Source organism: Achroia grisella, unplaced genomic scaffold (genome assembly GCF_030625045.1).
Source record: "Achroia grisella isolate CSIRO2021 unplaced genomic scaffold, CSIRO_AGI_Agris_v1 utg487, whole genome shotgun sequence".
NCBI lineage: Eukaryota > Metazoa > Arthropoda > Insecta > Lepidoptera > Pyralidae > Achroia > Achroia grisella.
Window position 1 is genome coordinate 2,225,782 of NW_026712891.1, and position 14,977 is coordinate 2,240,758.

The 14,977-nt window shown below is 31.4% G+C and overlaps 1 protein-coding gene across 3 annotated transcripts; it reads left to right on the plus strand.

Annotated features, from left to right (window-relative positions):
* Positions 1 to 744: 744 nt before the first annotated feature.
* LOC131845975 (tumor protein D54) lies at positions 745 to 14,452 on the plus strand. 3 transcript variants are annotated; one of them, XM_059195155.1, is made up of 6 exons: positions 745 to 930; positions 6,814 to 6,980; positions 8,121 to 8,224; positions 9,422 to 9,481; positions 11,625 to 11,787; positions 12,251 to 14,452. In XM_059195155.1, the coding sequence occupies exons 1-6, from the start codon at positions 912 to 914 to the stop codon at positions 12,368 to 12,370; spliced, it is 633 nt and encodes a 210-aa protein (XP_059051138.1). In that variant the 5' UTR covers positions 745 to 911; the 3' UTR covers positions 12,371 to 14,452. The 3 variants fall into 3 exon arrangements, with proteins under 3 accessions (XP_059051138.1, XP_059051136.1, XP_059051137.1); XM_059195153.1 differs by lacking the exon at positions 745 to 930 and adding an exon at positions 3,337 to 4,189; XM_059195154.1 differs by lacking the exons at positions 745 to 930; positions 9,422 to 9,481 and adding an exon at positions 3,352 to 4,189.
* The last annotated feature ends 525 nt before the right edge of the window (positions 14,453 to 14,977 follow it).

Consider the following 14,977-nt stretch of genomic DNA (forward strand, 5'->3'; position numbering starts at 1 on the left):
TAATGAGGATGCTGTGGACAAATCAGATCACCAGGAAAGTAATGCAGTGTTGCATAAAATTTCGTTCATGCATGCTGAGAGACATTCCAGTAAAAATAGCAAAATGACAAACAGACAGCTTTGACCAATCAGGTGGACAAGGCCATATCTAGAATGTTTAGTTCTCCAGTTGTCCGTATCTGTTTAATTTATATATGATGACAAATCCATGCTTTGTGATCTGTGGATAGCGCTGACAGCAATGGCAGTGTTGCCATATTGGTTAAAAACTCCCATTCATTTTAATATTTTTCCTTTCTACATTTAATTAAGGAAAGCAGATTAATATTATTTGATATATATGCATATGACTTTGAAATATTTCTTAGTAAATCTATTGCAGTACGCTAATATATTTAATAACTAGTTGTGCCCGCGACTTCGTCTGCGTGAACTAATGGACCATGGATAGCATTCACATTTTACAAAAGAGACACATGCGTATAAATACTTGCTGTGTTTCAGTGTAAATCTCTTATTATTTATAAAACTCCAAGTAATACTACAATTTAATTTACTGTATTCTGTGTTATATTATTAAGTTTCTGTAACTATCATATCTTATGTATGTCTAGGGACTTGATAGGTTAAGACTTATCCTTAATCTAATTCTAAATTTCCGATACAAAGCTGTCCCCATTTTGCTTTTGGCGAAATACCCTAAAATCGGGGTGACTAGTGAAGTAGGTACCATATAAGAAAAAAAAGTAATATGTCATAGTCGTCATACCTAAACATTTTTCTATTCTCATTACTTATAGAATTTCACCACATAGAAATTAATAATTTACATCTTAAAAAATATTTTGAAATTTATTTACATATACAAGACTGAGGCACAGAATTGGCTATTTATTTAGTTTCGATCTAAAATGAGCGGAGTCCAAACAGGTGAGTAAACTTAGTGATCAACACAACACATTCGTCTTCCTGCGTGTCTTTTACATATGCTTTTGTTACTCTTAAGATTCGAAAAACCATGTCTGTTTTAGAAAATCCATGCTATATTAACATGTCATATGATAGTTTATTGTGATCCACTAAAAATTACTTTCGAGTAATTGTTATTAAGTATATTTTCCTATATTCTACATAGCCGTATTTAAATTTAAAAATTAAGTACCGACGTAGTATTGAAAACTTATATAGAAAACCTAGTTTCTAATTTACCTTCATTTTATTTCATATTCTTACTAACACAGCAGTGTATAAGCACTATGTGCTGTCTAGTCCTAAAGTAAAACGAGTCTTTGTTTTTTATATTATAACATTATTGAAAAGCACTGAATAAAATATTTTTCTTTCTTCCTTAACTTTTATATACTTTTTAAACTAGTAAATACATAGAGAATAGAAACTCAGACTCGGTTTGTAGTGTAAATATGGAATCCGCTATCATTAAAGAATTTTTATTAAACCATTAAGATCATCAGGAATATTATTATTAGGCCAAGTGTCTGAAATATGATTGATTAATAATTGTGTGATGTATACTATAATATTAGTATATGTTTAAAAACAGTTATAGTATTTGTTTAAAAACAAAGTATTTGTTTAGATACTGTAGCCACATAGATTCTTTAATTATGAAAGTACATTTATGTCCATTCTTATTATCCAAATAATTGATCCATTGGATCAAAGAATTGATCCATCACCCTAAAAACTTACCCTGCAACTTAGTGTGGTATGGTATGTGATACAATTAAAACACCATTATATCCTGGAGCTAGAAGACCGGCAGTAACTCTAGGCTGCAGATGAGTAGAAGTATCCAATGGGAAGCCACTCTACTTGACAGTATCACAGAACATATTCACTCTCATAATCTTAGGACTCATTGCAAAAAACTTTGTTGAAAAAGAAACAATATGTCAATTCATGTGTATATATTAGATGTTTACTTAAATTATGTGCCAAATAAATATAATTAATTTCTTTTGCTATTTTAATATAACTTTTTACAATTTGCGATTCTTGTTTTTTATTATTTAAGGTAAAGTATATTGTATATAATAAAAGTTTGTGCCATGAGAATTTGAAAGAAATAAAATTTGAATAAATTATTGATATATACTTTACATAAAGTTCATAGCAGACCAATATTTATTAATGTTTAATTTATATAAAATTATCATTACATACTCTCAAAATAGTTAAACTAAGCTATTTTATAATTAACCTATATCTATGTATAATGTGTGTAAATCAGCAGAATATTTATTCTGACAATATATTAGAAGAAGAATTATCTGAACTATGAATATAATATAAAATAGTATTAGAATTCTGTTATATTTCATTTTCATAAAAATATTACATAATGTTAGAACATTATGTAATATTTTTTTAATTAATATCATTGCACTGCAGTACTGCACTGGTGAGATTTTTACATTTATTTAACTGTATCTTGGGACTTTATTACATTTTCTTCCTTAATTACTTTGACTGAACTAATTGAGACTATTATTCACTTTTATAGCATTAAAAGAAGGAGAAATAATATGATTTATCTCCATTGTATTATAATAACATTATAATTTGGAAATCTTATATGTACTTATTTTTATTATATTTCCAACTTCCTTTCTCCCACATTCTATTCTTTGCTAGGTACCATTGTTGATGGATTAAGGCACCAACAAAAGCATTGCGAAGGAGGGTAGACATCTGGCAGGCAGTAAATATAAGCTGAAATCCAATGTAAAATTAAAGAAAGCAAGTGAGAACACTTGCTTTCTTTAATTTTACATTGGATATAGTAGTATACAATATATAGTAGTAAACAAATTTTTATTTGATGCTTTAATGAGGTGTTCAGAGTTGAAAGAAGACTTGTGGCATTTAAGAGTTGTTCAATAATCCAAAAACGCCATTAAAATAGCACATTTAAAAAAGTATATTGTATACAATATACTTTTTAAGTAGGTAATTGATTTAAAATATTATTATTAGTAGATAGTATGGGATTCAATATAAAAAAAAATGAAATTACAAATGGCCAAATATTTCTTGTTGTAAAAATTAGCTACCTATTCTAAAAGGAAATCGTGCGCCATGAGAATGAGTCACAATAAGTTCGGCTTTTGCAATCAACGTTTTTTGTGACGTTTCGTCGAGATAAAAATGATGTAACCAGTGTGTTGGTCCAGCACCGCGGCACGCCGTTCGAAGCCAGCCTTTCGCCGCAGGCACTGTCAATAAACTTTGCAAGCACAAAGTGAACTCAACGTTGTTTTGTTCATTGTTGTAGTTCCTTTAGAAAACTGTAACTGCGTAGCTGGCACTCATCAGTGTTACTATATGCATGAAGATGTGCTTTATGGCATTATGAATTACGTTACTGTAATTTTCTTAGAGGTCAATATCATATTTTAAATCACAAAGATAGGAGCTCGCTCGCATGGCTGTTGGTGAAAGTGGCAAACACGAGCACTCAGGCAGCGGCGCGAGACGGGCGCGGGCGGGTGTGCTGGTCGGGGTCCGACCGACGTGGCGGAAGAAACCGACTTTATTGCGCGCCGGCTGTGCATGTTTTGCTGTCGTTAGTCGCGTATAATGTATCGCGAAAATACATTATATTTTTGTAAAGTGAGACCGTGTTTGTAATGCTAAAATTAGTAAAATTGCACACAGATTGATATGATTGATTGATTGATATTTTGTTTTTAAATGACGTTAGTAAAGAGAGCCAACTTGGATAGTTCAACCACATATATACAAAATATGTTATACTCTCGCGGAAGAGGCAGATAAGTGGATCGGGGTATGGCGAGCGATGGAACGATAAATACAGGCGTGGAGCCAACGAGCTTGGAGTATATGGAAGATCCGTACTTCGTACCACCAGATGACGACTCCACGCCTAGCTTCGATTTAGCCGTAGATGAACTAGACGATGCTGAAGAGTTGACCAGCTGGCCGCATGACGATCCCGAGACTGACTGGCGTGCTCTTCCTGACCTTGCAGAGTCCGCGCTCTGTATTGAAACCGAATTCTATATGGATAATCGCCGTCGCCGGTTACGTATATTTAGGAAAAAAATGCGTGAAGTTCGCGTCACGTTTCAAGATTTATCGAAGCCGTATCTTGCCAGAGTCTCCAGCCACACCAACTACAAGAAGTTTTTAGGTATCACTCTTGGAGGTTTGTATCGTCTCTATTGTATTTTCAATTCTCTATATTATCGTATCTAATTTCCTTTACCACGTGTAATCTTGGTCCTTACGATTATTGATAAGTGAAGTTGAGACTAAACGAAATTTGATTCGTTTTTCATCAGATTTCATTTTCTGCCTCTTGAACCACATGTGATAACTAAATGACTAAAGCTGTGTAAAGGTTCACTCACATCTTATTACCAACGTTAATGACAATAGTTACAGCTGCGTAATTTTTCTTTAATCCTGAATATAAATTACACAGCTGTAATAATATGACAATAAATTTATATTATAATCAATACTTATACATGTTTATCTTTTCTAAACTTAAAAGTAGAAAAAGATTGAAGGTTGTTCTATCAATTTTTATTATGAATGAAAACTACTAAATGAAAATTCCCATGATATGCGTAAAACTAACTTATTAATGCATAGTAAGTTGTTACTTTATACTTAAACAATATTACAATACATATGTACCTATGTAGCACGTGTCATAGCATACGCAGTTACTATACATAGAGGCCTTTTTATAACCATTTGCTATCTGTGATAAAAACTTCCATAAAATATTCTAAGATTAAAAAATCGATTACTTACAAATAGATTCCACACTTGAGTAACTGATTTAGACAACTGCTAATATTTTGTTACTGACTTTATTATATTTTGACATTAACTAACTCGGTGGTCTAGCTTCTTTGTACACCGCCTTTGGTTCATAATGGTCATGGGTACGATTCCTCGCACGATCAAAATATTTGTAATCATGAGTATGATGGTTTGTATTTGTCTGGATCGGCCAAGTTAAGTAGAAGCTTACGACTATATGGCTTTGTGTAAATTGTCCAGGGTTTTTTTATCAACATTGTTTTTATTAGTTCATTTTGCAAATAGTAATGTCTAATTTAAAAATAATTACATAGTAGCATACTACACCATAATAGAAGCGAAGGTAACTATTATGGAAACAATGCAATACGCTGAGTTTGTATCTACAAAGTAACGTGTTCGAATTTGTAAATCACGTTTAAACAAAAAGACCAATTTATAAAATACGACACTGTACTATCTTGTAAACAATTAACAGTTTAATGAAAATACAATGACACTAAAGAAGTCATAGAGATATCCAAAAATATATTTTGATTATTCACTAATGAATTTAGAAAACAAAAGAATTGAACGTGAAATTTAATAATCAATATACGTAAAATCAATATGTTTCGTATATTGATTTAATAGTCTTTGAGTAAGTATATAATATCTAACTGAGAAAAATGTGACATAATCTTCAATCGCGACACGGGAAGTAATTATTTACAGGGGCAGTACCTAACTTTCCGTTATTTGACCTACGTAATTATTTCTTGACTTTTCCTTTCTCACAATTTGTGTTTACATACAAATCATTGTTCTTCTTCCTTAACGGTAGGGAAAAAATAAAATTATAATGTAAAAATTTGACGTTTATAAGCGGCTAAAATGTCCTACATGAATAAATGATTTTTGAATTTTGAATTTTGAACTACCATATAGTAATTTTAAGTAGCTATGACGAGGTCGAGTGGAATGTGTAGTCATGCTCACTAAAATGGCCAGACATGTGGCGGCGTGGTGGGCCGGGTCATTGGGCTCTCTAAAATATGGTCGAGCGCAGTGATGGCTGGCTCATCCGTCATACTCGTGAAAGAGTGCTGCTTGTAGGAACTGGTCTGCCTTTATCACTACGACTGATTTAATCTTATTGTGTTTTTATATTTGAGCCTAATAAATTAGTGCTGGTTGGTAGTTTGTATTCACACATTTCGACTTGTAAAATGTGAACTTACAAGGATTATTTAAAAGTGCAACACAAAACTTTTTTGCTCGTTCTTGTCTCGATGAGACAGCTTTCCGATGTGCGATAAATTCAGGGCTAAAGAACCTAAGGGATTAGCAATGGATCCCGGTTCCAAACTGTGGGTGGACAAAGTTAAGATATCCACGATGTCCGCTAACCTCCAATGAAGAAGATGAACAGAAACTGTTCTGGTCGACGCCCTGGCCATTCAATCGGGGATCGAAATTATGACGTCTTGAGTCGAGTTTCAATCCCCCAATGGTGTGTAGACTAAAGCCAGCCCTTAGTTAGCTTAGCTGGAGACTAGTCTAGTCTAGAGACCGTCGGCCGCTTCTTAAGACCTGCGGGTTTGCAGTTCTTTAAAGTTGGTTTGCCTTTTATATACTCAATCCTTATTGAGTATACAAAAGCCCCTTGGCTATCCTCTTTTTTTCAACAACCCCCAACCCCACCGGGCCTTGTGCTCGCCTCCAAGTCTAAATTGAAATTTTATTAAATATTATGTAAATATTTTTAAGTTATTTATTAATAGTGCATATTTCAGCTTTTTGTTCTTAGATATATTACATTTTGAAATGTGACGTCACGAAATTTAGGATCCATCCCATTCCTTGTCACACTGTTTCTGTTTGCCTTGAGGTGCGTTGTAATTTATGTATGACCTCTTATTTTTAACAATAACCTTATTTTTGTTGATTGGTTGATACAATAATCTTGTTTTAGTTGATCTACCAGTATTTATTATATTTTTTTCATTTGTGCAGCTGAGGAAGCGATGGCGGGTGCAGGCTCAGTGCCAGAAAGCCCATTAGTGGACGAGTTGGCCGGCCTCACGCCCGAGCAGGCGGACCAGCTACGCGCCGAGTGGAGCCGCGAACTGGCTCGTGTTGAAGACGAAATCGCTACGCTACGCACCGTGCTGCAGAGCAAGGTCACATTTTTTTTATTGCAATATAGTTGCAACCTACTTATCCTGATTAAATAGTATATAATTACTAAGAATAATGTCGATCACGTCTGCTTTCAAATAAAAAAAAACCGTATCATAATCGGTCCAATCGTTTATAAGCTACGATGTCATAGACGGACACGGTTAAAAAAATAATAAAACCTATGAGTCACAATCGATCGTTCGCAATTTTTTCTTTTTATGATAATGTTTTATCTAAATATAAGATATTATTATTCGATAAAATTACATTACATCCACAAGAGTAAAAGTTTGTTCTATTTGGGCAACTATATTAATAAGAAATAAAGACGGAATTTTTGTATTATAAGTTAAAACCTACGCGACTAAAAATACAAACATCTGTAGTTAAATGAACAAATAAACGTTTTCCATATACATATTCCACTTAAGCCATTGCATATTGTAAAGCTATATTTTGTTCAGGTCTACGTACCAGGTATAGATGGTGATTGCCACATGTCATCCTAACAAATTTAACTTGGAATGAAATAAACATTGCTTAAAATAGCTTAGAGCATTTTCTTCAATGCTTCTTTATCTCACAAATTAAATAAAGCTCATAATTTTTTTCGCGTGGTGCACTTTCATAATATTGTACCTGTATTTGCATACAAATTTATGTCAGTGATTCTGATATAAATTTGTATACAAATTACCCTGATTTTAAAAGCGATTTGTTAATTTGTAACCTTGAAGCAGTTCAAACAGTTGAAACTTATGTTTAAATATGAGATATTCAATCAATTATTATGATTTTAAAATTGTAAACAGTTTTAAAATTATAATAATTATTGTATTGTTAGTTAAAATAACAAATATATGACACTAACTGTTATACGTAAATTTCTCTGCTTTTTGAACTAGAAGATAGCTGACACTGATTCGTTCTGACGGGCAGTGACACAATTTTATCTCGATGTCAAACGTCAGTAACATTAATTTAATGTCCGTTCTGCCGTATAATGAGCAATCGGACACGTGTTTATAATAAGTATAAAATATTACCTGCGACTTCGTAATTATTAAAAAAAATATAAATAATTATTAAAATAAGGGTAAAAAATATTTTTTAGCTTGGGCTTATGTTCATTTTTACAGATTCGTCAGAGTTCGGAATTAAAACGAAAACTTGGCATTACAGTGTGGAAAGAAATTACCGAAGATGTTAATCAGGGTTTGAAAAACGTGAAAGAAAGCCAAGTGTAAGTACAAATACAATATAGTATCACATATATTTTGATTATACATGTGTATATATTTGCATTGGATATATTTTTTTCTTAAGGGTTAGAACCAATTCTATTATTCAGTCTTGGTAGTGGTCTAATAATTGAGCCTGTAGACAAGTGGCAAACGAAACCTTTTCTAAATACACTTTTGATTTACATTTGATACATTTAAATATTTCCAACTCGTATTTCATTTTAGTTTTAGTTAGTTAAACACTTATTTATTTTTCAAGGTTTTCAGATGTAAACTGTCAAAAATTGACTGCATGGATACCTCGAACCCATCTATTTCAGCTGCCAATCGGCACACCTGTGTTTCAGGTTGTAGAGTCAGATTAGGTACTAAAATGACTGGATATGGGGCATGATATCTTAATCCTCTGGAATGACTCTGGGTGTCATATGAAAACGTGTCCGTGGCGCTGTTCATGTACATGTATAGGTGATGGTAACCACCATTTGATGGATCGTCAGCCTGTTTACCATTCCAATTATATAAAACAAGACATAAAATTAAACAGTTATATCTCATCTATCTGTTCTCGAAGCCGTCCTAACTGTAAATAATATTTGGTCTATTTCCTCCATTCACTTCATAAATTTTATTAAAAAATAAAACGTCTTAATTCTTTTGAAGTGTTGTGAATGATGGTTTTGAAGGTTTTCCTTAAAGATTAAGATTAACATGAAGTTTTTCATATTGAGGTTTCTTGAGGGTCGACCACACACACTACACCTGGTGTTGCAGACGTCCATAACCATTTCCGTAAAATGGGTCGTATGGTTATATATTTTGTCTGACACTATTAGGGTATAAACAAAATGTTCTGAATTTTCAAACAATACCTTAAAACCGTAAAAATGAAAATCCACTCGAGTAGACGCTGTATAGACCTACACACGTATTGCTTATCTTAAATCGTGACCACAGCGATATTATCAAACACAATAAAATTCAACTTGTGAAAATGTGTTAAATAATATAGGCAAAGCGTTTAAAAATATAATATTTTGTTACATTTTTATCATTGTGAACACGACATTAGAATTGGAACCCTTTGTCACTTGGCTTATAAGAATCGTTTCGCTTGAGCTTGGTAGTAACTTGTAGAAGTGGTAGCTTTCTTATTTAGTTCCTTTTCGTTTCACATTTGCTTTGTTGTACGACAGCTATCAAACTATAGAAACACGCGTGGCAGAGTTTACAAAGGCTGTGACTGAAGCACCAATGTAAGTATATGCACGTAATCTATCACTATTCTATCAAGGAACAGATAACGACGTCTAAGCTCGGGTAGTCATACTATATTTTTTTTATACATATAATTTGTAACAATGACGGGATCTTACCATGTTTTATTTTATTGAGTTCTCGATATTTCGGCAGTATTTTAACCGCCATGATCACGGGTAAACCATAAAAACAAAAGCAGTAAAACCCCATTATTTTTACTAATTGTAACGTATGAATAACGACCACGTCAAATTTAAAACAGTATATATTTTTGTTGTTCGGTAAATATTAATATCTTAATAGCCCATGGTTTTAGTACAATATGAATTAAATAAAACCATAATTATTCCCTATAAATTTGCAAATTGAAGTAGTAGTGGTCTGGTCATATATGTCGTAGAACTGATGATCGCTGGAATGGACATATTCTAATGCGGAGACCGCGAATTGGGAAATGTAGCGTGGGATATCACCCAGCTAGGTGGAGCGACAATATGCGTAAAGTAGGTAAGAACTGGACGAGAAGCTCTTAAGATCGGGCCCAGAGTTGTCCAGCAGTGGGCTAATGATGATGATTATTCCAAAGGATCTAATAGATTTTTTTTCGTAAAAAGATGAATCACCTGTAAACTAAACTATCATATTTATATAAATGATTAACTATTTTTCATAATGACGTTACAAACTCTGCAAATGTAAGCAGAATTAATTTCATAATATTTTTAATTCATTAAAGACGGGTGTTTTTTTTTTATTTTTTTTTTTTATAATAATTAATTATAATAAAATTATGTTACTTTTTACATATAGGTATTTACTATACTTTTCCTTCATGTCCTTTTCAATTCTATACTAACAGTTACGACTTCGTCCATGGAGATTTTTTTTAAATAAATACAATTTCTGAACTAAAAGTAGCCTAAGCTACTCCTTATAACGTGTATGAAAGTCAAGAACAAACAGACAGATTAAATTTTTTTCAATATTTTTTATGTAAGCATATACGTTTATATGTATTTAGTGAAAAGTTGTTAGTTTGAAATTTTATATATTTATAATATGTAGTTATTTCTATATGCATGCGTAATTACACTTTAGTGCTTTGTATATATATATAATTCACTTTTATTCGATTGGTTTTATTTATAATCACAAATTTATATAAATTAGTAAAATTAAAATACTACACTTACATTTGAACAATCATTGTGTTTTCAAATGTTTCTTTACGGCTTCTATCTGTTGTATCTGACAGCAACGCTCTAAATAGTCTTGGTATAATTAGAAAGTCTACATTTGTATATGTCGGTGTCCCGCCTACAACAAACTACTTTTTAAATGTTTGTAAAAATTTAGAACTAAATAAAAGTTGAATGTAACGAAATCTGATGTATTTCTTCTTCAATATCAAATGTTATAAAAGATGGTAATTCTATATGTAGTAATTTAAATGTAATCTGTCACTAACTCTGATCAGGAATAACTTCATTTTAAAATTATAATAAAAATAAACCTTGATTGAATAAATAATGCGTATGTGATAATTAATAAATTTCTCATATATTTTTATTATTGTAGTGCTAATTTGGTAAATTGCATTTGACTGCATGATCGCTTTTAGAACATTTGTTACAACGTTCTAACCCGAAAGAAAGTATGTCTAAATATATATTTCTAAATTAAGTGCCTATAGGAGTAACTATTACTAATATTGTTTTATTAATATTTATTAAACAGTCCAATTAATAGAGGTCTTTACAGTTTCAAACTAATGTAAAATCTTCACATTAATTGAAATATATGAAATTTTATGATCTTATATATGTTTTATGACATATTTGTGAAGATCTGTCAGTATGTGTTTTGCAAAATCTTACTAATATTATAAACGCGAAAGTTTGTGGGTGAATATTTATTACTCTCATGCAAAAACTACTGAACAGATTTTGACGAATCTTTACAGTAAAGTACCTCATAAATGAGGCTGATAAATGATGAATCACATAGGCTATAAATTAAAAAGATAAATAAACTAGGCGAAATATAATGATAAATTTCAAGAAAGTGTCGGGTCAGCTATTTCTTTATAATATAAAAAAGATACATATTTATATCTAATCTTACATTTGTATTCGTTAGATACCAAAAAACTGAATCTGTGATAAAATCGACGGCGGAGAAGACGACTTCGATCTTGGGCGGCATCACGGCGGGCGTGTCCAGCAAACTCGGCCAGATGCGCAACTCCGATTCATTCCGTTCCATCGAAGAACGAGTAGGCAGTGCATACGAAAATGTTAAGGTTCGTACCAACATTTTGGGCCTTTCTTCTTTTTTATGATTGAAAATGACTGAAAATATTATAACAAAATTACGATCAAATCTAACGAGACTAGTAATCAAATTGCAGAAGTTAAGTCCGAAATTGTCGCTGTGGTGCGCAACATAAAATATAGTAAAATGTAATACATAAATATGTTTTGCATAACGTATGGTAAATGTATGATATGTATATGTATAATTGTTGAAAAAGTTATAACCGATTTAATTGTATACCTACCTTTCATTTATTTTGTTTCTTCTTTTTAGTATTACGTTTGCTATAATATGACGCTAAATATCTTTGTGTTGTGTTCACACAGTGCCTTCTTTAACAGAACTCGTATATGATAAATTATCGCATCTTTATTATACCTAAAGAATAACATCGTGTACGCCATTTTTTAGAAATGTTATAAAACTAAATTTTGTTTTTTATATTACAGGGGAAAGTGGCCTCTAGATCGAATTCAACACAGAGCTTTGATGAGGCATTGCGCGATGCAAGCCGCGCCGCCAGTGGCGCCACCTCTCCTACCATTCCCGAGAACAAACCCTTGCCCTAATGTGATCGCGCTCTGTCAGCACTAACCACGCCGCTACTACTAGTTGTAATAAAAGTTCCCGTTTCCAATCGCCTACGAAGTATTGATATGAACTCTTAATACAGGTATTGAAAAGGGTTGTTTCAGAAATGTATACGGCTCGCAACTATTTTATTTCGTTACATTTTTAAAATTGGGCAGCTCAAATTTTTATTTGTATTACAGACTTTGAGTGCCCGATAATACGCACTAAGACTTAAGTCTAAGTTTTAATTAATGCACTTTATTATTGAGCGTGCAATTTGCCTAAAATAAGTAAAGTTAATTAAAAATAGATTATTAGATGAGTTAATTTAATATTTACATGTTTAGCAATTTCTTTCATCCTTCAGATTTTTTTCCCTTTATTTGTAGGCAGGACATGTTTTTTGGTAATATGATTGAGATTCTAATTTGGATACTACTGTTATGATGAGTAAGTATATTTAAAAAGACTTTGTTTCATTCCTAATAAGTATAGCAAAGTAAAAGTAAACACGAAAAGAAAATATAGACATACTAGCTTTATTCGCGGCTTCACTCGCATTGATTCAATAATATTTTTATAAAAAATATCCTATGGTCATTCTAATACTTCCAAGAACATGTGAACAAAATTTCATGATGATCGGTTCAGTAGTTTTTGCGTGAAAACGTAACAAACATCCCTACTTTCACATTTATAATATTATATTATATATTAGTGGATTGGTTTATTAAAAAATGCTTTGTGTATATACGAATATTTGTTAAACATTTAGAACACTTACTACATATTTGTAACGACTGAAAATATACACAAAATTATTACATACTTTCAACCCGGTTTTGTTCCGTACGGGTAGTAGAACATTTATTATACATCGTCAGGATTTACTAAATATATGGATGGAAACTGTATAAAAATCGTGTTAGCTTTTGAAATTCGCAATCACGCGCAGTATAGATATATAAATGAAACAACCCCTTTATTTACTTAGGGACACCTCGTAACTTGCTTTTCAGTGGAATACTAACGTGTTATTTTTCTTTTTATGTACTTATTTCATAATATGCACGACTTCATATTATAAAAAAAAGGCAAATGAAAAAAAAATTGATAGGATTCTGTATTATCGTTTTAGTAAGTAACAGATAAAAAAAGTTATTGTTAAGTATTGTAATATTTACAATAAAGTTGTATTATAAATTTTATGGAAGCCTGGTGTCTTTCTTTGATTTTGTAGTGCAAAAATGACAAAATGGAAGTCAAAATATAGCAAACCATTGTTTATTAAGTTCCTATTCCCTTCTGCCTAAAAGATGTCATAAAAACGGGCAAAAATGATTAAACTACAAAATGTTATAGACATATTATGTGACATTTGTTTTAACAAAGACCTGAACATTATTTGTTTAATGTTCAGGTCTTAATTATTGAAAAAGTATACAAGACATAAATATCTGTTACAAAGTTTACAGTAGATCTTAATATTCTTTAAATTTAGAATATAATTTTGAACAAAGTATTTATCATGACAATTTCTTCATAATACTTGTAGAATTCAACCCACTACCAGAATTCGAACTTTATGTTTAATGCAATGTTTATTGTAGTAACTATACGCTTTTTGTTGTCTGTATTGGCAAAATGTATCTGCGGCGTGGTAAATATTTATTAAATATTGATACATTTGAGACTGGTGTACAAAGGCTTTGTGTACTTTGAAGATTGGTAACACGTATCACGATATTAAATTATATAAATGTTGCATTCCAAGATGTTCTCCTTTTTCTACCCCACTCATTCTTAGAGAGAATGATGTGAGAAACTTGCAATTGTTTGTAATGTATTAAATTCTATACACATGCAATAGTATTAAGATATATAATTACAGAAATAAAATGTCAAATAAAGTATCATTATTGTGTGTACTACACAATAATATGCCGAGCCTAGCCTGTTAGATCCATAAAAATATGATATTTTTATAAGATGCTTAGCTTTCTTTTACTTATAAAAATATTTTCACTATTTACATTAATTACCACTGAAAACGGTAAATAAAAATTATATATTATAAATTTGTTTCTTTTTGTTATTTTACAATCAATTTTAGTATACGTGGAAACGAGACTGGACGTTGGAAAAAAGGATTTATTGTATTGACTTCTGATATTATATATATATATATATAATGTATGTATAAAATAATATTTAAGTTATTCTATCAGTTGTTTAGTATCCATAACACAAGCGATACATAAATTGGAACTAGATGGTGGCTCTATACGAATTGGCCAGTTATTGTTTACTGTTATTATAGTTATTCCCTAAGGCCTGTTTTTTCTATTATTTTTTATACTTGTATTGTGATGGTCTGCTAAACTCCAATCTTATTATGTGATTATATGAGTATATGTGTTATAATAATTAACGCACTGAATACATTACATAAACATTAGTGGTAATACCAACGAAACATTCCAAAAGCAGTCAGAAAATTATCTTCACATGTATTGGGAATTGTCAAGCCACTAAGAAAAATACATATTACTGAAAGAAAACTTTATTATTATAACTAGCACGTAAAAATTATAACATTCTAA